This window comes from Poecilia reticulata, chromosome 9, assembly GCF_904066995.2.
Source record: "Poecilia reticulata chromosome 9, P_reticulata-male-v2, whole genome shotgun sequence".
In the NCBI taxonomy this organism is placed as follows: Eukaryota; Metazoa; Chordata; class Actinopteri; order Cyprinodontiformes; family Poeciliidae; genus Poecilia; species Poecilia reticulata.
This window is the reverse complement of record NC_088838.1, coordinates 27956225-27981683: the sequence shown is the minus strand read 5'-3', so window position 1 is coordinate 27981683 and position 25459 is coordinate 27956225. Positions and strand designations below refer to the sequence as shown.

The 25459-nt window shown below is 37.2% G+C and overlaps 1 protein-coding gene across 18 annotated transcripts in view; it reads right to left on the bottom strand.

Moving 5' to 3' along the window:
* Positions 1–25154, bottom strand: part of kcnt1b (potassium sodium-activated channel subfamily T member 1b) — an 84579-nt gene extending 59425 nt beyond the window's left edge. For 5 of the 18 annotated variants that reach the window (XM_008417912.3, XM_008417913.3, XM_008417924.3 and 2 more), the window contains exons 1-4: positions 24847–25153; positions 21869–21901; positions 19954–20002; positions 18048–18215 (exon numbers count right to left, since the gene is read on the bottom strand). In XM_008417912.3, the coding sequence (XP_008416134.1) occupies positions 18048–18215; positions 19954–20002; positions 21869–21901; positions 24847–24913 (317 nt within the window). In that variant the 5' untranslated portion in view covers positions 24914–25153. Of the gene's footprint in view, positions 1–18047; positions 18216–19953; positions 20003–21868; positions 21902–23396; positions 24490–24846 lie in introns of those variants that run through there. The other 13 variants (XM_008417920.3, XM_008417928.3, XM_081610838.1 and 10 more) reach the window with 8 other exon arrangements.
* Between the last annotated feature and the right edge of the window lie 305 nt (positions 25155–25459).

The following is a 25459-nucleotide window of genomic DNA, read 5'->3' as shown; positions in this document are numbered from 1 at the left end:
TGAGCCGTTTATTATGTTTGAAAAAGATTTTTTGGTTTATGTCATTATGTTACCTGGACTGAAATAACTGTAGTTTAGTAGATTTTCTCTTAAAACTCCAGTTTTATGACAGTATTAATGCAGATTTATTATACTGCATATATAGAGAGAGCTACCCCAGCATCTAATAGTGAAAGTTAACTTGTCATGCAGAACAACATTTAGCATTTCCCACTGGTTTTCTAACCTTCAACTTCAACAAAGGCTAAATTGGGTTTGGTGTCATTCCTGGGTCAGAGGTGGATATGTTGCCACTGTCTTGTTTTTCTCTTGTTCAGTTTATGCAGGGATTCCTTGAAATATTCTCCACTGCACTTCTGTTTTCAGCATTTTTTTTCAAGAGATAAATGTGCTTGAACTAGTCATCCTGCTGGCTTTTAATGGGTTTGTACTGTAATGGGTTGATAAACCCAACTACCACCACTGATATTTGTTTTACAACCTTGAAAGTATATTTTGCCTTCTTACTTTTCCCCAGTTATATATAACACTGGTTTGTTTGATTCTATGTTGTTTGAACTGCATTAAATCCTCTTAATGCACAAACAGTATTATTGAGCAAATTCTGATTACACAGACATTTAAACTGACCAGCATGTAATAAAACACACAGTGCTAAAAACATAAATATAGTTTAATTTTACATTGGAAAATCTAATTGCTTTTAAGAAAATCATTGCTATGAAAATTATTGTAATCTCTAACAACTTTTTTTTTGTAATTTAGAAATTAAATTTATTATGTCGTCCAGAGTATCTGGGAACTTCTAGTTACAAACTTTCCAATGAAGACCAAACATTTTGATGCGTCGTCAAGCTTCAGTTCTGTTAAAAACCCGTAGTTGTTTTATAGATATAATAATAACTTTATTGTATGATCCAGAACGCTGCTGCTCGGGTTCTCACTAAAACCACGAAGATAGAGCACATAACACCAGTTTTAAAGTCCCTACACTGGCTCCCTGTAGCTCAGAGAATAGACTTTAAAATACTGATGTTAGTTTATAAATCTCTGAACGGTTTAGCACCACAATACCTTAAAGATCTGTTATTACTGTACCAACCGTCTAGACCCCTCAGATCTTCTGGTTCTGGTCTGCTCTTCATCCCCAGAACCAGAACCAGACGAGGAGAAGCAGCATTCAGTTTCTATGCACCACAGATTTGGAACAAACTTCCAGAAAACTGTAAAACAGCTGAAACACTGGGTGCCTTTAAATCTCAACTTAAAACTCACCTGTTTAGAGTTGCTTATGGCTAAATTAGGGTTAGAGTTTTGATGTCTTCCATGTTTTTATGTCTTTCATGTTTTTAATTTTTTCTTCTTTCTTTTCGACGTTTTAATGATGTAATGTTTTTTGTTTTTATTTTTATTTTGGTTTTTTTATTTTTTTTAATCTCTCTTTCTCACTGATTATTTCTGTTTTTATTTTAATTATGTAAAGCACTTTGAAATGCCTTGCTGCTGAAATGTGCTATACAAATAAAATTTGATTTGATTTGATCTGATGGAAAATGGAAAAATATGTACAGCACAAAGCATTTGTCTTTTATTTCATTTTTAAAGTAAGAGTGACCCAAATAATGTTGCCCTGGCAACCATTTTGTCTGTTAAATCTCCAAGGGATCTAGAAATGTTTTTAGTGTGAATGGTTTCATGAAATTATTCAAGTATCAGGATATTTTGGATTAAAATTATGTGGGCTCTCCCAGTACACTGAAAATGGGTCATCATGGTTTTACTCAGCAAAATAATTATCCAAAACATATGGGAAAAATCACTCCAGAAATGGTTAAACAAACCCAAAACAAAACTTCTTCTATGACCAACTCAGTCTCAAGAAATTAATTTTACACGTCCCAAATCCTATAATCTGTGTGGGCTGAGCTAAAGAGAAGAGAAAGTATGAGATTAACCAAAGAGCTTCCTTCTCATCCTGTACTGGATTGTAAGAAGTTAAAGTAAATGACTGTGCTGCCCTGTTGGAAAACAGGTTTGTACAAAGTATGGACAACAGATGTGCCAATTCTGGTGTTTTATTAAAAAAAAGATTGAAAAAAAGATTCTCTGAAATTAAAGGTTGGGTTTAAGTCAAATGAATTCAACAAAAAGTTGAATTTTAACGTACAGATGTTCTTTCTGATTTATAGCATCAAACCTTCAAGGGCTAAGCTAACAATTTAAAATAAAGAGAAGATCAGCAGTATCAAATAATGAACATGTTTGATCTAAGAAAGTTAATCAGAAACAGAAATGAGAACAGACTTGAGCACAGAGACACTGTGTGGCTAAGGGAAGAACTACAGACGGTGTGTCACTGATCTCAGAGAGAGAGAGAAAAATTAAAGTCACTGTTTGCTTCATGTGTTGTACAGCTAATGACAGATGGCAGTATAGCTCTAGGTTTTGTTTTCTGTGAGGTTACACTGGTGCACAACATTTGGATCAGCTCTTCAAACCTGTTCTTCCTTTCCAGGCGTAGCAAGAATTTACACGATAATTTACTAAATGAACACTAATGAAGCAGAACGAGAAAAAAAAGAACAAATTCAACATCAATACAAGGAAAGGTTAATGCAGCATGATAAATCAAATACGCCATCTCATGCTCATATTAATACACATTATGTCAGCCCCAAGGTAAAACCTGATGCAGATATTAAATGCAGGGATATGACAAATATTGACATAAAGCAGCAAGGCATATTAGCTGAAAACTGGCCACAGCTGAGGGGGAAAAAAAATCCTCTTCGAAAATCTTGGAGTAGCTTCATGAATTCTGCAAGATCATAACTATCTTCTGACACGATGGCACAAAAAAATGGAGACGCAGAAGTTTGTGAGAGCTTTGATGTCTCATAGCTGCCAAAGATCTGACATTATGAAGTATACTATGAAGTACAAAATACTGAGAATGACTGATTTAAATCCATGATAGCTGCTTTAGATAAATAGTTACACAATATAAATAAGAGGGAAAATGTCTAGTTTTTGGCTCAAACCGGGGAGAATTATTTCACTCATTAAGATGGCTGAAGTTGATTTATTAGCTGCTGATCCCATCAGTGTTCACCAGTCACTGGGCACGCCTCAACTCCCGCTTTACTGCATAAGGGCAATGAGAGCTGTGGTAATGCTTCCTCTGTCAAAACATATTAGGGCGGTGAGCTGGTGCTGCTGTGGGCGAGCTGTCTGCCTGAGCACAGTGTTGCACAGAGAGGAGGAAGAAGTCTAGCCAATGACACTGGCAGTCTTACACATATACACACTTCCAAGCAACACAGGCAGTTATTTTTTTCCCCTGCTGCTTCGTGGCCTGTGGCTCATTTGTACAAAAAGGCTAAACTAGCCACTTGTTTGCTGCAACCTTGAGTAATCTTTAAGAAATGACAGGCAGTGGGAATGTTCACTTTTGTTAGATGAGTGTGCTACAGACAGTGGCTGCTTCAAATTTAAAAGAAAATCTGTCTTTTTTGTAAAATGTCCCCGAGTGCTTTAGATCCTTTTATTGAACCTTTGTTATGCCCTGTTGTGCTCCTTGCATGAAGCAGAACTGTCTTTGTGCGTCCTAGGTGCACAAAGAAATGTTATTGAAGGTCCTTTTTCCTAGCAGCTTTTAGACTCTATAACCACCACAATGCTTAAACTGAATAAGTTTTTACATTTCTGCTGTCATTTCCACACTTTCTCATTTCATATCTGTATAGTTTGCTTTACCTTGTTAATGAATATATGAGTACATTTCTTGTAGATTTATCTGAATCTCAATATTGTCATTTTCCCAAAAATAATGGCCTAACTAGTTTTTTTTTGTTTGTTTTTTTTAAATGTGATTTTTTCTTTCTTAAATCATCTTTTGGCAAAAAAAGAGGTGAAATGTTTTTTCTTTTGCCAAATCTAAGGCCATTACTTTACAGAAGGTGGAGATATGCTATTTTTTTTTAAATAACTGCACTTTTTTTCTTATGCTGTAACACATAAGGTGTGAGGTTTAAACATTATATTGAAATATAAATTATATATATATATATATATATATATATATATAAAAGGCAAAGTCAGTCAAATTCCATTTCATACTATTCATCATTTCATCATGAAATAATAAAAAGTCCCTATCTCATACCTATTTGCATTGCATATTTTAAGAACCGATGCACAACTTATTTTGTATTATATTATGGAATTTAATCCATAATACAGATCACTTCAGACGATTTCTTAATGTAGGAAAGGTCTAAAACCCCTGAAGTTTATGTCTATCTAACTATGAATATGCAATCAAATAACGATTTGATTGAATGAAAGAATCTTGGACACCAAAACCATCTGTATCCCAGCGTTCCTCAGCCTGGATCTGCTTCTAATTGCAGCATTATGAAACACTTCCCTCAGAGTCTCACTGCTTGCTTATGAAGTTATCTATCATGCTTTTTACTTGGCAGCATTTTAGTGCAATTAAAAATGACTTCTCTTTCCATTTCTGTTTTTCTTTTAATGAACCTGTCTGCCTAACACACATTAACATGCAGGGACAGGACAAGTAACGCTGAGCTGAAACAACTAATGCTTAATAATTAGATACAGCAGATATCTCTCACAGTATTTGCTCAGTACTTAGCACGCCACATATATCTACAAACAAATATACTCAACTAAGAAATTCATCCTGGCTCTGACTGGTTGTTTCTGACTGGAAGCTATGTATTTCTGCAGATGGCAGTAGGACCACAGGGAGGAAGCAGAGGAGCGCAATTTAAATAAATAAATACATAAATAAATAAATAAATAAATAAATAAATAAATAAATAAATCACCTACTTCAACTTTAAGAATCATCTGAGCACTATAATAATCAAATAATCAAATATTTCCTAGCCAAATTAATCCATCATGCTGTCAGTTTTAAGCAGGAGATTTGCATCAATTTTGTAGCAATGGTGCTTATAGTTTTGAAACAGTGCTGGTCTGAATTCAAGTTGATAGAAAGTGAATTCAAAGGAAATATCTTGAGTGACATATTTGGCGACTGCAACATAAGCCCTAGATATCTGACAATTCCTTTTTTATGTGTTTACTTTAAATCATATTTGGGAAAAGAATTGTGCAAGTGTGTATTTTTTAATTCAGAACTTTAGCTACACTTAATAAATAAAAGGAATTTTCTCAAATTGCACAATGTGATGACTCCCAAACCCTGTTTCCTGTTTTGAATTAGATGCAACTTACAGAATCCTGCATGAGTCCAACCAAAGAATGTCAGGCTCAAAAGTGACCAGAGTTTTAAACATTGAGGACAAGAATTGCATTAAAAAGATTATGGAAAAAATGCTGCAGTTATTAAACTTCGACTGTGTTTTTCTATAGAAGATGAAAAACACATCCGACAACCGACAGGCAGCGGAGTCGTGAGTTTAAAAGGCCGCTAGTGGGCGTTTTTCTAAACTAATGCTGCAAATCCATAATCAGCAAAGCAGAATGTGACAGTGATTATGACACATTTTCCTAATTGCTTTGGACAATAAAAAAAAAAGAAAAGCAGGCAACTGAGGACGAATTGATTCAAAACTACTTTTAAAAAGCTAGAAAGAAAAGACAGTTATAACTGACATTAATTCTATGTTATTATATACAAAAGAGAAATATTTTGGATTAAGAAAGCCATTTCTTAGAGCTAGTATATGCATGGGTGAAAGCTCTACAAAAAGCCAGAGCACCAAAATCCCCTCCAATGATTTGCCTCCATCATTTCCGCCATTTAAGTCCTGATAAAATCACCTCCACTGATCTTAATTACACTGGCAAGACAAAGCAGAGGAGTTAAATGTTAAATGCATCAGAGAATTCCAGCCAAAGTGTTGTAATGGTCCGGAAGATGAGCTAATTCTACAGGACACATAAATACTGATTTTTCTCTTTTTTCAGAGCCTGTCCCCTGATGAATCCACTTCTAATTAACCTTCCCATGTGTGTTATTCTCCTGGGAAGTGCCCTGAGCCACTGAAATGTTCACACAATCCCACATGAAGATGACTAAAAGCCCCTTGGGAGACATAAATCAGAACAGAAAGTGCTAAAATTTATATTTTCACAACTTGAGTATGTCTGTAACAAAACTCCTTCGGCCACTGTTAAACAGATTGTTTATGTTCCCAACAACGGACTCAAGAAAACACCCTGGCACAACACCCAGGATTGTCTAAAAAACATTTTGCGGACATATTTGGGTTTTCTGTTCCACTGCAGTAACAACAGTAACCCTTGCACTAACAACATGTTTAAGACACAGCCATTAGGCTGCTGATGAGAACAAGTCTGGAGGACTTTAAGTGTCGCCCACCCACTCTGTGCTGATGGTGATGACTAATACCACCTATGGTCTGAACCGCAAGCTCTAGTAGCTCCACAGAAACAGAAAAGAAACCAGAAACAACAGCCACTTTAAAAAACAGAAAATATTTCTGGTGACATTACTAAATTGGATTCAAATATGAGTAGCTCTTATGGGTTATAAACAGATTATGAAAAGAATGATTTAGAATGGAAAAAAGTGTGTTTTATCTATTTGGACTTGATTTTTAAATGTAAGGATAACCTGTAAGAAATCAGGTTCTCAGTTCTCAGTTAGAACTTTCAGCAGCTATTATATCTGCTCCCATGTTTTCTTCCTTTCTCTTATCTGTAATCGACATAATGCTTGCGTTCCTGCGGGTTTTTGGGTTTACCGCGCCTCATTTCTGTGTTTGTCTTTGTTCCCGGTCTTATCAACCTCGTAAACACACTGAGATGGAAATAATGCAGGCATTGAGTCCCAGCAGTCCCCTCTGCCACAGAATCGGTGCAAACAAAACAGCTGCTGCCAACAGAGCATGACTATTGTCTGAGGACATTTTATTTGTGCTTATGACTCTGGATAACAGTATCTGGCTGAGTCAACCAGAACCCCCTTTAATCGAACATGTCATTTTGATTTACAGTATCATTTACAGTATCTTTTGCTTTCTGCACAATTTGGACATATTTCTATATTAAACATCCACAAAAACAAAAGGAATGCCAGAGAGAAACCAATGTCAGAGAGTGGCTGTTGCTGTCAGCATTAGTGTTTCATCTTCCTTTCAAGTGCCACGTTTTGACACTGAAGATGCTATTAAGAGTTAATTAAGAGACCAATTAAAAGTGTTCACTCTGTTTACATTGTGTCAACCAACACACTGTCTTGATTAGATGAGAAAACCCTCAACATAATGACAGATATGCAGAGGATTTATATGCATGTATGTAAAATACAGGGCATCTCAAAACATTTCTGTAATTCAACAAAAAAATGTAACATACCTAGATTCATCAGACAGATGTTTATCATTACCTTAAGAATAAAGCTCATAGATAACACCTGAACTTTAATTTATGAGAAAAAATAACATTCCATAAGACAAAAACAGAATTACTTTCATGCAAACATTTGTCCATTTATGGTCTAGAGAAATCCTAGGAAGACAGCTGACTGTCAGAGTGTAATAATGGTAAATTGAGTGGAAGGAAAAACTGTGTTGGGGTGTTTTATGTCATACTGCATAAAACACCAAAACACACATTGTTCCAATAATTCATGCAAAAATAGTCCCAGACAATGATTGAGTGTCTATATTGCACAAAGAGATGTTTTGCTAGAGGCTGATATGTCTATTAAAAAATGCCTTATTTACTGTTTTGTGATATTCTCTTTTTCATTAGCTAAAACGTTTCAAAATTAACAGGCATAAATTCACAGATTATTCTGCGTGTAATTAAATTGTTAGTTTAACATTTTAAGATGCAATAAAATAAACTTTTTAATGGTATTCAAATTGTGAGATGTACCTGTATGTGGAGCCTAATTTCTGTTTATGACTCTGAAAAAGATTTTCCTCCTTTCATGAATGTCAAAGTCACACTCAGTCACAGATCCACAGGTGTGCACACTATTGTTCCCACACTTTGAATCCGTACACCCGTGCAGACAATACTCCTCTCTCTCTCTCTCTCTTTCTCTCTCTCTCTCTCTCTCTCTCTCTCTCACACACACACACACACGCACACGCGATCTGACACACTAATTGCTTGTCAGACACATAGCTTCAGCTTGATTGTTCCTCTTCAACCCCCACACACTCAAGTTGTCATTAAAGCCCTCTGACACTCAACCCTTAAAATAATGACAATCTAGGAAGGATATTTCATGCACCACACACACATGCACACACGCAAACACACGCACACACACACACGCACCCCCTTCCCCCCCACACACACAGTTTCAAACTGTACTCTCATTTCCACATTGGAGAAACAAAGACAACAGCACAAGAAGTCACTGATTCTAGCAGCACAGAAGGGCATGATACTGTAAAAGTGACAAATGTCAGCAAACTTTGCCAAAACACACTCTGGCAATTTCATTCTCAGTGACAAGCACTGATTCACACGTGATTTGGTGACATTAGAGCAAAGTAAAACTCGACTACTGTGAAGATGCAAAATGTTATCAGATAAATGCTTTAAGCTGAACTAGAAGCATCAGCCAAGACAAGCAGATAAGATTATAGCTAGTAGCTTTTTAAAGTATAGATAAGCTTTGTTTACAAATCTACATAAAGATAAAAACTGAATTTTATTTGGAATGTTTTTATTGTGATGCTAACTTTGGGCCATGAGACATTAAAGTAGTGCATATAATGAAATAGAAGGGAAATTATACATGGTTTTCAAAACAGTTTACGAATAATAAAATTCAAGGTGATGCTGATATTTTTATTTGCCTGAGACAAGCAATAAAATATATTTTAATACATGACTGTACAAACAAACCTGTGGTGTAGATTTGTATTCAGTCTCCTTGAGTCACTGTAAAATTTAATTTTCTTGCAATTACAACTGTAAGTCTTTTGGGTTAGTATCTTTCCACCAGCTTTAGACATATAGAATAAAAATTATGCCAATATCTTTTGCAAAGTCACTAAAGCTCAGTCTATGAACCTCAGTTATCAACTCATATGACCACAGTTCATGCCGTTTTGTAAAAATTTACATTGCGGGATGGTGTGACCTTGTAATCCAACTTACTCTGGACTCTACTGTATATGAGGCAGAACTGACTGAGTTATTCTTTAAGACTTACTCGTATAAAAAGGAGGATGATCATCAAGGCAAAAAGCTGAAGTTACTCCTCAACCTCACAATTAATCGCTGTCAGTTCCACTGAAGTCCAAGTTATTCTGAAAACTTCTGATGACAAAAATTTTTGCAGCTCAATACAAGTTTTATTGCATTTGATGTGTTGTATGGATGTGGTTAACTTTTTTTAATACAGCTGATATTAGTAACTGCTCTACCACGGCAGAGGTGGCTCCAGCCGTCTGTGCACTAATCGGAGCGCCGGGGATTCAATCTCCAGCTCGTCCACATGCTGAAATGTCATTTAAGGAGGAACAGTTTCTCCTGAGGGCAGCACAGGAGATTGCATTTCTTTTCTTCACCAACGTTATGAGAGTGTGTGAGAATGGAATTACTGAGAAATGACATTAGAGGCTTTGATTCATGCCCAGGTCAAAGATTGATTCTCAAGTTGCTATTACTTTAAGAGTTGGACATTTCACATTTCAGCTAAAGGATAATGTTTGTTAAGTGACACATTTTAATTCCTTCTACTTCTTTACATTTTGTCGTTTCACAACCATCAAATTCAGAGCAGTTTATTAGGAATTTTTATGTTCCATAAGAACACAATATAATCCATAACTGGGAAGTGGAGGGCAGGGTATATAGCTTTTGTAACTAACACTATACACCCCCCCTTTACTGGATTGTGATTTCTTTACAGTAACAGGTAATTTGGCAAGCTGGTCAGAGTTGATAGGAAGATGAAATCCTTGAAGAAAATCCTTGCAGCGGCTCACAGTATTGCTGTCCGCCGGGGGAAGGACGATCGCAGTCAGTACGCATCTGATGGGCACAGAATATCAAACCCAGACTAAAAGAGGAATTGTTTTTCTTTCATAACAGTTTGTTTTATTTTCTTTTTTTTTTTACACTTTGAGAGGGGGAGTATTCTAAGAAACTAAAGCTGGAGGGAGTGTGATCAAGGTCTGCAACATGCACTGAAATACTCTTTGGAGGAGAAATGGACACATTTGCTACATTTTCCCCTTAGCTAAACTAAATGTTAACTATAAAGAGCTTTAAGTATTCACATATATTTATTTTGTATGGTCACAGCATTTTGAAAATATCCATACATCTGTTGAATAGAAGATCTTTAAGCTGATGCAATGTCGTCTGAAGATTGTTTGATCATTCTACATCAGAATAATCAAGAGTTTACATCTATCCATCAACATCTTGTGAATGGTCAAGCACACAAAAATCCAAATAAGATACATTGGATTATGTGGTTGGAACTTGACAAATGTACAAACGTTCAAGAAGTTTTAAATGATGGCTAAAGAGTAAAAATGTCTTTGTCTCTTTTAGATGATTTGACATACAGTCAAATCCAGAAGCTGCTCATCTTAGACAAATGTGTTACAAATTGTTCACTCTAAGGCCTTCAACAAACTGAGACGAGCGATTTATACATTTGTTACCAATTAAGAAAAAATATGTGCGTCCACATGACAGGATGCAGCAGCACAGAAAATTATGTAGTTGGTATGCCGGGCCAATTGGTGGCGCTGTAACACAGACACAGAATGATACAGAAAATATTGAACGCTGCCATTTTTGTTATTTATGAGAGTGAGGAGCCTGAGATGGAGTTATGATGTCACTGTTTTTAAATAAGACAGGGCTGGTATGGCCAAACCAGCATTCTGAAATGCATCTACTCTGGAACCTGGTTTCAAAAATGATCGTTTCTGGTTTCCCAAGACAAAGAATCTGTATGGATTCACAGCCGACTAAAAACCTTTCCAGATATACCCAAAATGGCCCCCGTGTGGACAGGAGCTGACATGATTAAAAGGGTTGACCATAAAGCAACACAATCAAATCCCATGGACAACGCTGGGGTTAAAAAAATAAACAAATAAATAAAAAATGAAAAATAAAAAGAGGTTTTAGAAGGAGACCTTCAACTATCATGCAGTAACAACTGGATGAGCGTCTCCTTCTCAAAACCAATAAAAAAACCAGATAAAGGTTTTAAACCGATGGTAAAGATAAACCATAATTACATACAGTAAATCTTCAAAGTGGATTTACAGGTCCAGTCCTCCAGTGAATGATGCCCTCACAATCTGGATCACTGCCCCAACAGGCCCCATGCAATTACACTCAACCTCTTTACAGGCCAACTTGCAACTACAATAGTTCTGGGCAGATATAAATCACCTCCACCTCTGCTTAGAGGTGATCCCGGAGGACAGGTAGCTGGCAGAGCCCGACTGCTGGCACTAATTATCTCTCACCTGGCCACTGGCAGTCAGAGACATCCACTGCTGCTGTACCCTCTTTGCCACTGGCTGTATCAGAGGTAATACATACAGGGTCATGTTGGACTTTAGTGACTAAAGCAAAGGGGAATAAAACAGAGAGGAATTTCATAGATAGATCATTGTATTTTCATAAGGTTGAACTTCACATAATTTTGAATTCCACTGCAAATTTAGTTTGAGGATTCAATATTTTAAGATTTTCAAGATTTTAATTTTGTATTCCTTACACTTTGTTTTGCAGTTTACCATTAAAGTTTGTCTTTGAGTGGTTTGTGTCTGGTCCTGATGAATGAGAACATTTTCATTTCATTCCTAGCAGTACTGTTGTCGGATCAATTATGTCAGATATTTCCACTAAGACTGCAGCAGCTGCAGGTTTGTTTTGGTATGTAGTGTGGTGTAAGTTAGCTAGGTTTCTTGTTTTGCTGTCAATTACACACACGTAGAGACACAAACCTGTGATGACAAGACTACTAGTTGCATTGTTTTTGACAACACCTTTATCAACTAGACCGAGCATGAACTCAAAAGGAACTGGTTATTTTCCATCGGTAACCAACAGATGTGGATTGAAGATAAATGTGGCTGAAGAATGGAAATTTAAAGAGACCAGAAAGATCCTGTCAATTGGAAACTAAGAGTGAGAATCAGTGGTGGAGAAAGTACTCAAAAAATTTACTTAAGTAAAAGTACAAATACACAGACAAAAATGTACTTAAGTAAAAGTCAAAGTACCACATTAACATTTTACTTAAGTAAAAGTAAAAAAGTACTGGCTTTTAAAAATACTTAAGTATTAAAAGTAAAAGTACTTGCTGAATGCATTACCTAATCGCTAATATCATTAAGTGTACCGATCGTATTTAATTTCAATACATCAATAATGTGCCATTTTAATGAACAGCCACAGATAAAGCATGTTTTTATTGAGTTTACTCTGTAACATAGTTTAGACTAAGATATGTGATTCTATGCATCATAATTTCAGGGATGGAAACATCTGGTCTCCTGTCCTAACATAACATGAACTTCACTTTTTTTGCCACACATTTATTTTGAAAGAAATCCAACTGGCAGAGGAGGACATGGAACCAAGGAGCCACGTAGCAGAGTTGTAGTCTAGACCACCGAACCCAAGACCAAATCAAAACCAGCACCCCGTGCTACATGACAATAACATTAAATTTACCTATCAAAATTGCTTCTCAAATTGATCTGAAAGATCCACTTTCCCATAAAACCACCTAGATATGAAATACTTAGAGCTGAAATAAATTTAACCAGTGACAATTCAAACTCTTCTTCATTCTGTTTTGCTTTCATCTCTGTGCCACAATACACAGAGGTCTCCTGCCATCCCTAAAAAAATAACACACTGTGCGGTTACCCATATTGCCAATGTCAGAAATAATAATTGTCTGCACCATTAAACATAGCAATTAACAACGCTCAACTATGAACACTGTCCAAAGCCCAATAAGCAAGAAATAACCAAGCAGGAGGAGCACCGTGACTGTTCTCATCCTCCCTCCTGCTGCAACGTCTGCCACCATGACAGGAGATGAAAACAAAGAGCAATGAGCATGCTCTGTGTTGCTACGTTCTTGTTTTATTTATTCGCCAATATAAAGATATTTCAATGAAATAAAATAGCTACTGCAGTGTACGCAGAGCATTACAAGAACAAAGAACGGATCTCAGTGAGGTTTCAGCACTATAGGACTTAGTCAAGATCCGTCCAGAAGAATCAGGTCGTTCCTGAATGTCATCACTATATTGCACTTTGGTCACAGCGTTGTCCCATATCTGCGACATGTCAGTCAACACCTCCACACAGTAATTCAGCGCATGAGTGACAACTGTTTTTCATCGCAGATGCAACATGTCTCTCTGTACAGCTAGCTTTGCTAGCATCACGTCCACAGCGCTTACCTTTCTTTAAGCTTTCCTTCCAAGTTACGCTAAAAGTTGGACGAAGTCCCGCCGTCTGTGAAAGCGAAGCGCTGCTGATTTTACATGTCGCCATATCTTATGATTTATGCAGCGCTATATTACTATATTATATTACTGCCGCTCAGAGGAAACCACTGCGCATGTCTGGAGCTCCGCGTGCGAGTAAAGGTGGAGCCGATGGGTGACGACAGACACTAAGTCACGTTATTGCTCGGATTTTACGGCGCCACCTTAAATCCCTGAACTTCACATTTTAACGGAAAAAAAGAGCAACGCGACTTGGATGTAACGAGTAACGCGACAGTTTTGTAGAAATGTAGTGAAGTAGAAAGTACAGATACTTACTGTAAAATGTAGTGGAGTAAAAGTAGAAAGTACCCATTATTAAATCTACTTAAGTAAAGTACAGATACACGAAAATTGTACTTAAGTACAGTAACGACGTACTTGTACTTCGTTACTTCCCACCACTGGTGAGAATAAACATCAGCTTCTCAAAAGGATGAAGAACTCTGCAGAAGGAGGATCAGCTACTGCATGATTTCAGGTTTCAGAAACTTTGGTCTTTTAAAGATTGATAATTCATAAGCATATCGACCTGGTTTTATGATCATAACTATTACGTTCTCAGTGATTTAAAATCAGATAATGCCATATCAATACAGAATTTAATTATGTGTTTATCTCTATTCTCTGAGGAGAAAGAAGGAAGGAGTTGACAAGGCAGATAAATGTGTAAGTACAAGTAGCGAGATCCCATGTTTTCAGTTCACAATCCCCATTTTTAAATGTTAAGTCACTGAAATTATAATATTATGTTTTAGATGAAAAATATCACCTTTCATGTGATTTTTCTGTGTTTCTGTGAAAGGCCATTGGTTTACCTGTAAAAAAGTCAGTCAGGATGTTGAAAGCAGAATTTGCATGAATCATAACAGGACTGAGGAATAGAGCGTATAGCGTATAGGTTTTTCTTCAAAGTGCAAGTACAAGTGGGAAAGAAAAAAAGAGAGCATCAAGCCAGGAGAAGCAAAGGCAGAAGAAGAACAAACATGCACGCTTGACCCGGTTAATGCATATATTAGCTGCAGTGTTCAACAACAAGTCTGATAATCAACTCATTTTGCAATCCGCACTAATTTCTGCTACCCTTTGCAAACTAAATTAGTTATCTTTGAAATGAGAAAATTCATTTCAGCTTGAGTGGAAACGATTAGCAAAACTTTGGGATTTTTCACGCAAGCCTAAACAGTTTAACGGTGCTGTTTTCTAATTGCAACCAGATGCTAATTTGCAATGGATTGTAAATCAGGGTTCTAGTGGGGGCAATCCCAACACAAATGGGTAATGCATCCTACTGGTGTTTGTCACATAAAATGAAACTGGTGTTTTGAGAAGGCAGCTTCTTTGTTGCTTGCATAAATGGAAATCTCAGTGATACAAAACACGGATGAAACCAGCAAACTACCAAGCAGATTTTTTTTTATTATTGTATAAGTGTTGGTGGCAAAGCAGAAAAGACTAACCCAAAATGGGAAAAATGCAGAGAACACATTTATCGTCTCTTCAGTCTTTCCAATAATAAGATGCGCGACTTTATTTCTGCTAAAAAATAAGCCATGGTTTTACCTCTCATCCCAATAGACTTGTTCTCTAAACACGACATTGCTGCTGGAGTCCGCGCCCCTTTCCTAACGAGTTTAGAGACTGACGCAGAGTAATGTTCAAAGGAGGCAGCATGGATTTTGTTACTGACTACACTTTCACATATAACACACCCTGTTGCACCTCAATTTTTTTTCCTGAGATCCATTTTTTTCAAATCATAAAACAAATTTGGTCATTTTTAACTTGTGTGTGTTGTAAGATATAAACTGCCAGGATTTGAGGAATGCATTGTGAAAGCTTGGACATTATGCAATAAGCAGTGACCATTAATGTTTTTCCACAGATTGCTGCTTTGATCTGTTAGCTTTGTAATGAATACTATAGTCACAATTGGTGAAAACAAGAGGATGTAAAACATGAATATAAAGAAAATATGTGCATTATTTAAATTTTTTGTTGGTATTAGTAACCTGAATGTTTTGCCAACACCATTAGAGATAACAATGTGCTTAGTGAGCTAACACTTGCCCCTGATAATAACCTGGAAGCCATTATGCCTTCTACTCAGCACCCAGTGTAATAAATACAAGAAAAAAAGACTAACGCCATTAGAGCGCTGGACTGCCGATTCTCCTTCTTTGCATGCACTGCAATCCGACATAATTAGCATCACAATTAATGTGTATAGACGCAATCGACTAAAAAATGTTGTCCGTCAAGCTCGGTGTTGTGGTTTGAAATTCCACTCCAGGAATTATGAAACTGCCCACTCCTGCATATTCACATGTGAAACTGAGCTCATTTGATTTGAGGAAGCAAAGTCTCCTTTGTAATGCAATTTTTGGCCACGTCCGAGAATGGTATAGGTCTGTGGTTGCATCCAGCATTCATACACTCACACATACAGATATATGTGGATGCCAGCATTTTCTCAACCAGTCGTTTGTTGGTAGCCCAGCAACAAGCTTTAATTACGCTTTGGAGCTAAAAAGTGATCATCAAAAACAGGAACCAACAGGAGGAAGCATTCATATGAGCAAAATAATCACAATATTCTAATAGTTATATATACAACATGGAACAAAGCATAAATAAAACAGTTCAAATAAACCTGATTTTTTTCTACACACTTATATGTATAAACTGTTGAATTATCCGCCCTACATTCACGCCATTGATACATTTTTCAACAATAAAGAAAAAACTGGCAAGCACCACTGGAGAGAATATACCTGCCAACAGAGAAATCACTGGACCTATTGGGAAAGCAAAAAGATCATTTGTGGGGGAGGGGTGGTCAGAAGCCCTGCCGTTCTAGATGCTATGTGCAGACAAAGGCCTCGCACTGATAGAAAACCTACTGGCAACAATTTACAGCAGGAAGCCCCAGAGACACAGAGAGACTGAACGGCCTGAGAGCGGCAGTGCTGGTAAACAAAATAGTATATTTACTTATAAATATTCTGACTCAAACTGAAATATGATCATATTTATTTTTCATTCAACTCAGGAAGCGTAAAATAAATCAGTGTCTTTGCTGCAACATGACTTCTGTTGGGAATAAACAAACCTGATGTTCAGCTTTCACAGTAAAGTCCTCTGTTTTATTGTTTTGAAAAGTACAATGCTGTTTGTCACAAAAAAATGCCGGCAGTCTTTTGGAAATCTCAGTTAAGTAAGGGTCTACTTTAAAGAGAATACACACAAAGCTATATCTTTACAGTTGGTGATGCTTATTATGCCAAATTATTTTTGTGTTTGTTTTAATTTAATAATAATTATTATATCACCAACCAGCTTTGTATTATAAACGAATGACGGATGATTCAAGATCACAAGGAGATGCAAAAGAAAGAAATCTCAAACAAACTGTAACTAAAAGTACCAAATCTGTACCTAAAAAAAAAATATAAATGAGGTATTCAGGTGAGATATGTTTTCTTTAATGGTTCCTCTGGTGTACATGCAGACCTGCTCACACTGCTCCATGAGGGAACATTCTTTTATGATTACGTCATATCCAGCTAGCAGATTAAAGTACAAGTTAATATGTATAAAACTTGCAGCGCAGCAAGTTTATTGGACGTACCAAAACAATAACACAGCGACGCAGCAGTCGTCTGCTTTCTCGCACTACAGTCAGAGAAACAGCGACTGCTGATCCTTCAGTGAAATGACTTCCTTTCAGCACCATGGAGAGGTCCTATGGTACTCAGCGGCGGTTCAGGCTAATTCTTCCTCTCGTGGGTCATAAACAGCATCTGTTGGTCTGCCTCCCCAACCGCAGCACTGACAAAAAATCCTCCCAGTGTTAAAAGACTCCCAGAGTTCCCAGCACTAGTAACTGTGGCACATAATAGCTTACAAGCAAAATGTTTTTCTGTTCTAAAAGAATTCTTATAAAAAAAAAAATAATAAAAAAAAACTAATCACAGTCTCGTTTTTCTAACTTTTTTCAGCCAAGTCTGTTCGGTTTATGGCTTTGTTGTTTCAGAGACAGATTACTTTAATACAGAATTCAATGTGGTTAATTCTGTCTTTCAAGCACAAAAAAGGTTTCAAAATGTGAAAAGTAATTAGAGAAGGTTTATTAAATCATCCAAAAAGTGAATTTCTCTGCTGCCATTTTACAAATATTAAGTGTAAAGCAGTCAAGGATTGAAGAATAGTAAGACCCTTTCCCCCAAAGAAACCTCTTACAGCACTGTTTACTTTCTGTGTTTTATTTTAACTACACATAAAACCAAAAGATGAGGTCCTGCTGCTGTCTCTAAGGGCTCATAAGAAAAACTAATCATGGAAAGTGTAGCAAAGCCATAAAAAAAAAAGAAAGAACAGCTAGTGTTGTAGGCCTCACTTAATATATTCGTCCTAGGAGAGTAGAATACATGCATGCACAGAGGCCAGTCTAGAAATATCCCCTGACAAGCAATCAGATGTTATAGCACAATAAATACAAGGTTTTCCTGCTACCTGTCATCATTCTGAAACGTCTGGTCCCCCAGCAGCAGGTCCCTGAAGCGGTAGCGAGGTGGAAGAGGAGGCACCTCTGTATCCACATCTGCCATCTTAAGAGACGAGATATCCAGAATAACACCGGAGTTGCTGCTATTGTTTTTCTGCAGGGTCTCAGAGGAGGACCTGCACAACAAGAAGCAGAGCAGCACCTGTTCCATCAACATGTAAGCTTGTGTAGAGCAACTGTGACATTTTAGTAGGATTTTACAGTAAAACCTCATGTGCTAGTAAGATGCAAAGTTGGATATATTAGGATGATTAGAATCTTCATGAGAAAATGGAGGATTTAAAGCTCCTTGTAAAAGTATTGTTAGTCCTTTAACCTTTAGACAAATACGCTTAAATGTATTTTAGAATATTATGTGACTGATTGGCACAAAGTAGTGCATAGTTTTAAAAATGACCCATGGTTTAAAATACATATAAGACTGAAAAGTGTTGCATTCATTTGTATTCAGCCTCACTAAGTCAATATTTTGTAGAAACCACTTTTCACTTTAATTACAGTTCCAAGTCTTTTCAGGTATAGTGTTTGTCTACCTGCTTTGCACATTTGAATACTGAACTTTCTGTACAGTCTTCACAAAATATTTCAGACTGAGTCACAGCAGATGGACTGTATTTAGACATTTTGCAGTTGAATTTAAGGCCTTCAACTGGGCCACATAAATTATTTAAACCTGCATGTTTAGGGTTGTTGTACTGTTGAAGATGAACCTCCACTCTGGTCTCATATGTTTTGCAGTCTCTCACAGGTTTTCTTCTCTGTATTTAACTCCATCCGTCTTCCTGTCAACCCTGACCATGATGCTGTTATACAACGGGGAAAGTGTGCTGAGGGAGATAAGCAGCGGTTGTTTCACTTCAAACAAATTGCTGTCTCTTCTAAATGGCTTGTGTAAAAGAAAACTTACTGTCTTTGTAGGTTATCAGTCGTTCTTTCCATATTAAATGATGAATTGAACAGTGCTCTGTGTGAAGCTGAACACTTTAGACAGCTTTACAACCTAACTGTTTACTTTTGTCTTCATGGTGTTTGTTCACTTATGTTCTCTAATAAACATCTGAGGCTTTTGGAAATCGGCTGTATTCAGACTGAGATTAAATTAGACACAGGAGGAATTTTTTTACTTATTGGGTGAATTCTGAAAACAGTTGATTTGATTTTGAGAAAACAGAGCAAAGGAGAAAAATACAAATGTAGCAATTTCTTTATATTTCCCAATTATACACTACTTTGTGTTGAACTGTCACATAAAATGAAAACAATACAAGTTAAGTTTGTTCTTGTAACATTACATAATCTGGAAGAGTTCAAAAGGTATGAATACCTTTCCAGAATATTACAGCTTTTTTCAGGTTAGTAAACAATCTGCAACAAAACTGAAAAATAAAGATTAAAATAAATCACACTGTGGAAAAACATATTTCTGTTGGCTGTTTTGCAAGAATAGCATACTGTTATAAAAACTGATTAATAAATACAGAGGGCGTTCCCCCGGAGGAGCTGGAAGAAGTGGCTCAGTAGAGGGAAGTCTGGGCCTCCCTTCTGAAGCTGCTGCCGACGCGACCCGACCGACCCCGGATAAGTGGAAGAAAATGGATGGATGGATGGATAAATACATTGACTTTTTTCACAAAATAACTGAGTTTACTGATGCAATATGAGATTTTTTTTTCAAAACACCAAACCATTTCCCTACCATCGAAGTGGACAAAGTGTTAGTTCATTTACAGAAAATCATGAAAAAATAACCCGCCGACAGCACATTGTGTTTATGTCTGTCTACAGTTTTGACTTCAAAACAGTGCTCTTTACTGTTCCTAGAATCACATGTTGGGAAATGCTTCAGGAAATTACCTGTCGCCATGGGAACTTGATGATCGGCGTGGAGGACTCATGATTGCCTCTTGTGGGGGGATTGAAGTGAGAAATGAGATAAACAGAAACGGGAGAAACATGAACAAGAGGATTCAAAGATGATTGTTGAACTTTCACTTCTTTAGGACTTTGCAGGAATGCAAAGTCCTAAAACTGTTTCTCAGTTACATAAACTGTTTCTCAGTTAAAGACTGCCCAGAGGTAAGCAAGCTCTCTCTCTTTCTCTCTCTTTCTGTTTCTTTCTCAGGTTGCTACTCCTCAAACCGAGAAGGATTACACTGACACACTGTAATGCAATTGAATGGTTTATGGTGTAAATTCTGATGACAAGGGAAGCAACAACGCTGGAGGGGTTAATTGGCCATTATCTACATAGAGAACGTGTTTATTAAACCCACCCTAGAGTAGGATTTAATTTCTGGAAACATGGTAAGGTGGAATCCTTCTTATCAAGGGGATTGTAAGCCTATTTTCTGCTTATGAAGCAAACGGGGAAAAATAAATAATTTCAAAAATAGGACACCTATTTCTGTTATACCTAAACTCTACACCTACCCAATGTATGAGCTGAACATGATCACTGAACATATTGAGACAGCTTCTTATTTGTAGAACTTTCTTTATCGCTTTAGTTTTCATTCATTGCTCAATCCCTAACTAGGCAAACATTAGGGTAATCATCCAGATCTATGCACTATGCGTGTTTGTGTTGCTGTGCGGTCATCACAGTACAGTGTGGGCAGCCCTGAGTGGGCCACTATCACCAGGCATGATCTCCCTCATCAGTGCTGACAAACAAGTCCTGACAGAGGAAGGGCAAAGTGAGATCAGAAAATAAATGTGAAAAAAAAAAAAACTGGAAAACTATAAAGAGAAATTAGCATAATGTGGAAATCTCCCCGTTATTTAAGAGGGGGAAAAAACAACCAATTCTTTTGAGGTTTACTAAATGGATGCTTTCAAGTCATACATGGACTTTTTCTGCGCTTTATGGCCACAACAAATATAACTCTTTGTAATCATGATCATAAAACTGAAGGAGGCTGAAGGAGATACTGAAAAATAAAGATTATGGATCAAAATATGGGCTAATTTTGATAATTGATATGATCATCATTTTCCTAATATTGTGCAGCCTAATTTGATATCTGTAAAAAGCAGCAGATGTGCTTAAAATTCTAGTTTAAAAGCAGCAACTGTTTCAAACTAACTTAACTTTGTCATCATATGAAAATAAAATTGCTGCATGTTAAACCAAAATATTTAAAATGCTGGCTGTAGCTTGTACTGTTCATTCTGGAAAGAATAGTTAGAAACATTATGACACTTGTCAGATACAACAGCTGTAGTAAAATAAATCTTTAAGACACATTTTAGAGAAACACAACATCAAGAACCAAATACGATCGGATTAAAGAGCCAGGAAACCTAAAAATCAACATGTGAAATAATAAGTCGGCATTGTGCTTTCCATTTTTTCATGGTGGGAAGTATTTTTCAATTGCACTTTTATGACGTAAAGAGTTTTATGAGTCATGACCATGTATGAATGATGAAGCAAATTGACAAAATGATCTGTCTTTTGCATGATTGTGAAATGGAAGTGCAGCTACAGAGAAAAGGGATGCAGAAAGCCCTTTTACTACAAACACAATCAATACTGGAAATGTGGATGAGCTCAGTGGAAGTAAACAGGTGAAGGTGACAGGTTTCTACTCAGCTATCAGAAAAACTCTCTCCTTTTGGAAACAGGTTTAGCACCAGGATTAAGTAACATTGGATTTCAAAGGAATAGACAACATTTAATGCCATGGCTGAGACAGATGACTCGAGCAGGGAAGCAACAGTCAGGCCACCATGCAACTCTGTGCATCCTTGTGAATACAGCAATTACCTGCAGAGGGCCACACTTTTTTTTTCTCCGTATCTGAGTGGGGAAAAGAAAAAGACAGAAAACATTTGACCGCAGAGACCTCAGCATTTTGAATTCCATTTCAGCCTCCACATATGTAGCATCAATTTGAAGCAATCATTTTGGGCCAAAACTAACTGCAGAAAGGCATGCTGTGCTGTGGAGTGTGACCGAACTGTCCTCAGAGTTATGTCTTTAAGGCTACAGTATTATTGAGCAGTTTCAACCTAACAAGCATCTCTGAACAGCAAATATAACAACTGCTAACCCATTTTTTAAAATGGAAAATGAAAAGAGTCTTAATTAGCTTGTGACGTGTCATAACAGTGCTGCATCACTTTCACCAAAATCCTAAAATATAAAAATAAATAAATACAGTTGAAATCTTTGACCAGCATTACAACTTTAGGGTGAAGGCAGCTCAGACTTGTGAAAGCACTGCAACAAAACTGGCTGCCAGCAACATGAAGACACATGGATGTTGCTTCTTGCCACTTATAAGAGCAGCACCTTAGGGACAGTTTCCAATAAAGGTTTAACCCTTCAAATGGCCTTATTAGTCATTATAAAGTTGCTGTTATCTAAAGAAAAAACATTGAATATGAGTAGTTCATTCCATACTGTCATAAATTGTTGGCTTCAATAGGAACTAAAGTAGATGGTGGCATTCAGTAGAGGTTTAATTCTCTTTATCTTCCAAATTTGCTCCAATATTTTACAATATAATTTGATGTTCATGCTCACAAGTAAACACTGATTAAAGCAAAGATTGTGCAGTCACTGCATGAGGAGTGCCGACGTTCAGATAGATACCAGTAACATTGCTGCTCAGAATTGGAGCAGAAATTGTTTCTACCTGAATAGTAGAATTACATGTTTTAATCACCAGCAGTTATACACTACTGCAGTCAATTACAGGCAAACTGAGCTCAGCAAGACAGTGCTTTTAAACTCCTGGGTGGTATGCTTGTCTGCTAAGTCTTCAAGCTACTGTTCTCAGAGAATACCTACCTAAATTTCCTTTAAAAAGTTTTATTCTATGAACCCAAATTCAAGTTATCCCTACTCTCCTTGTGGCCATTGTGCAATGCTTTGATTCCTATTCTTCAGCAAGTTTTGACTACATTTTAGGTAACCTTGTCCACATTTTTTCCCCCACATATAAAATAATATATATTTATATATATCAATTTTAGCAATAGAAATGTATTACTTTGTAAACTACAAAGTCATCAACTGAAGATTTTTTTTTAAATTGACTGCAGTCTGTAAGAAAATATTCCATGCCCTACTTTCTGTGGTAAACACGCTATACTTACAAACATCAATAATAATAATAATAATAATAATAATAATAATAATAATAATAATAATAATAATAATAATAATAATAATAATAATAATAAAAGAAACAGAATATATTTAGTAATACAGACACCTTTCTCGGAAATGTTGTGGCAGATAAAACACCAGAAAACATGCATAATGTTCTTAGAGTAACTTTGTTTACCTAAAGGTGTCCCCCTAGAAGTGTCCCTGTTTCAATCCGAGGTCCCATCATCCTAAACACAGGTTCGGTTTAGATAACCTGCTTTGAATAAACTGTGCATACACCACTGCCTCCATAACGCAGTCTGTTTTCCATCAATAAATCCCAGCGAATGCTCTGCCATGTCTAAATGGTGACAGTTACATGATGGTTGAGGTACGGGGGAGGAATCCAGATCCGGAGCTCAGTCCAGCGGAGTTACCTTCAAGATTCGGTTCATTCAAATCCAGCGTTAATCCTTTTCACAAAAAGAAACACGTAGTTCTGTTCGGTCAGTTTGACATATTTACATACGGGCCCGCATGGTGCATTAGCAGGTTTGGTTTTAGTTGAAAAAAAAAAAAAAAATCCCAGCACTCAAAGCTGATTGGTTGACGCACTTCCTAAAGGGTACAGCTTTTACCTGCACACTTGACAGTTAATTTAAATATTAATACACGACCCACCAATGCACCGATGGGGTCAAGACTTCGTCGTCGCTTAGCAACAACTTTGTTTGCTACTATTGACGAACTACGTAACTTAGCGGAGGGATGTATCGTGTTAACCTAGCGCTATTTTTAGTCCACGTGCTGAAGGTTAAAACTTGATTTCTCCATTTTCCTTCTTTCCAATTAGCTCGCATTCTCTGTGTGACCGTTTTCAGCCGCGCTTATATAACAACCGCGCTAGATCTAAAAAAGCAGCTGCAAACCGAGCCGCATCTTGGAGCTTTTCTCCGCTGGAGTCCTCTGCCATGTTGCCTCTGCGTCTCACACAGGGACGTCATGTAAGCGGCTCGTCCTCCCGGTTTCCATGCATCCCTGTCCGCATCAGCATTTTTTCCCTCCCTTGAACAGTCACAGCGGGGGTAAGGCTGCTGATTTTCCCAACCTGAAGTCACTCGCTGGAGTCTCGCCATCTACTGGACAACCTTGACGTAGTGCGTTTTTCTGCTGAGGAAATTGTTGCGTTTCATGTTGAGAGGGATTCTCCCATAAAAGGGGCTTTTAGTGGAATGAGTTCGCCTTACATTATTGCGGTAAATCTTTCTCCCTACTCATTTAAGTACTCATCTCGATTATTGTATGAAAAAAAAAAAAACCCTGCTTCCTCTTGTTACTGTAACAGAGTGAAATATCAGTGTTGCTCCATTAAATTCAAATGATGCCCACATCAGTCAGAGTCATCTGGTGGTTAAGATGGAAAGTGCAACTACGGTTCTACATCAAGAAATATTACTGCGTAAATGCAACCGTAAAACATTTAAACCCAGATTTAATCAAAAACATCCCCAAAACAGAAGCAACGCACAAATTACAAGTTAGTATTTGTTTCACCTTTGTGATTCAATAATAGTTATAAAGCCACAGGTCTGCAACAACTTCTGCTTGCACACACGACAATTAAAGTAATTTATCTCAAAACATACCTGCAACAGCTCTGTCTTCTGCTATTTGTCTCACAATAGTCCCCCTCAAGTTGAAGAAAATATTCATTCTGTGCGCACAGACAGGGCGAGTGGGAGACGCCGCTGCTTCAGGAAAAAGCCGTGCCGCTCTCTGTGTGCGCCTTCCTTGTGTTCAGTCCCTCCACTTTTCAGCCCATTATCCTCCAGGGGGAAAGAGCTCTGAGCGTCATCATGTTAGAGCCCACACAACCACTCATGCTTTCACTCAGTCGCTTTATCTCGACGAGGATCTGGATTCCCACAGACTTCTGGATCACCTTTTGATCCGTCTGATTTGCTGTACGTCACAGCCCATTATGCGATTCTGCTGCCAATCAGTAGATGTTTATATAGTTAAATCAAGAACTGTGATTGAGTCATTTGTTTCCTGTAATGGTGGCTTACAGTAAAATATCCCATTTTCCCCCATAGGGTTTAGTCTCAATCTAAAACTGATTTAAGAAGCTTTGTGTTTTCCCCCAATTACTTAATCATTTCTGCACATCTTCAAAGCTCAAAGTCTATACACTAAATTTGATATTTTCTTTCACAGAAGAAGTTTCTCATGAGCTGTTTGAAATGCCATGTTCATACT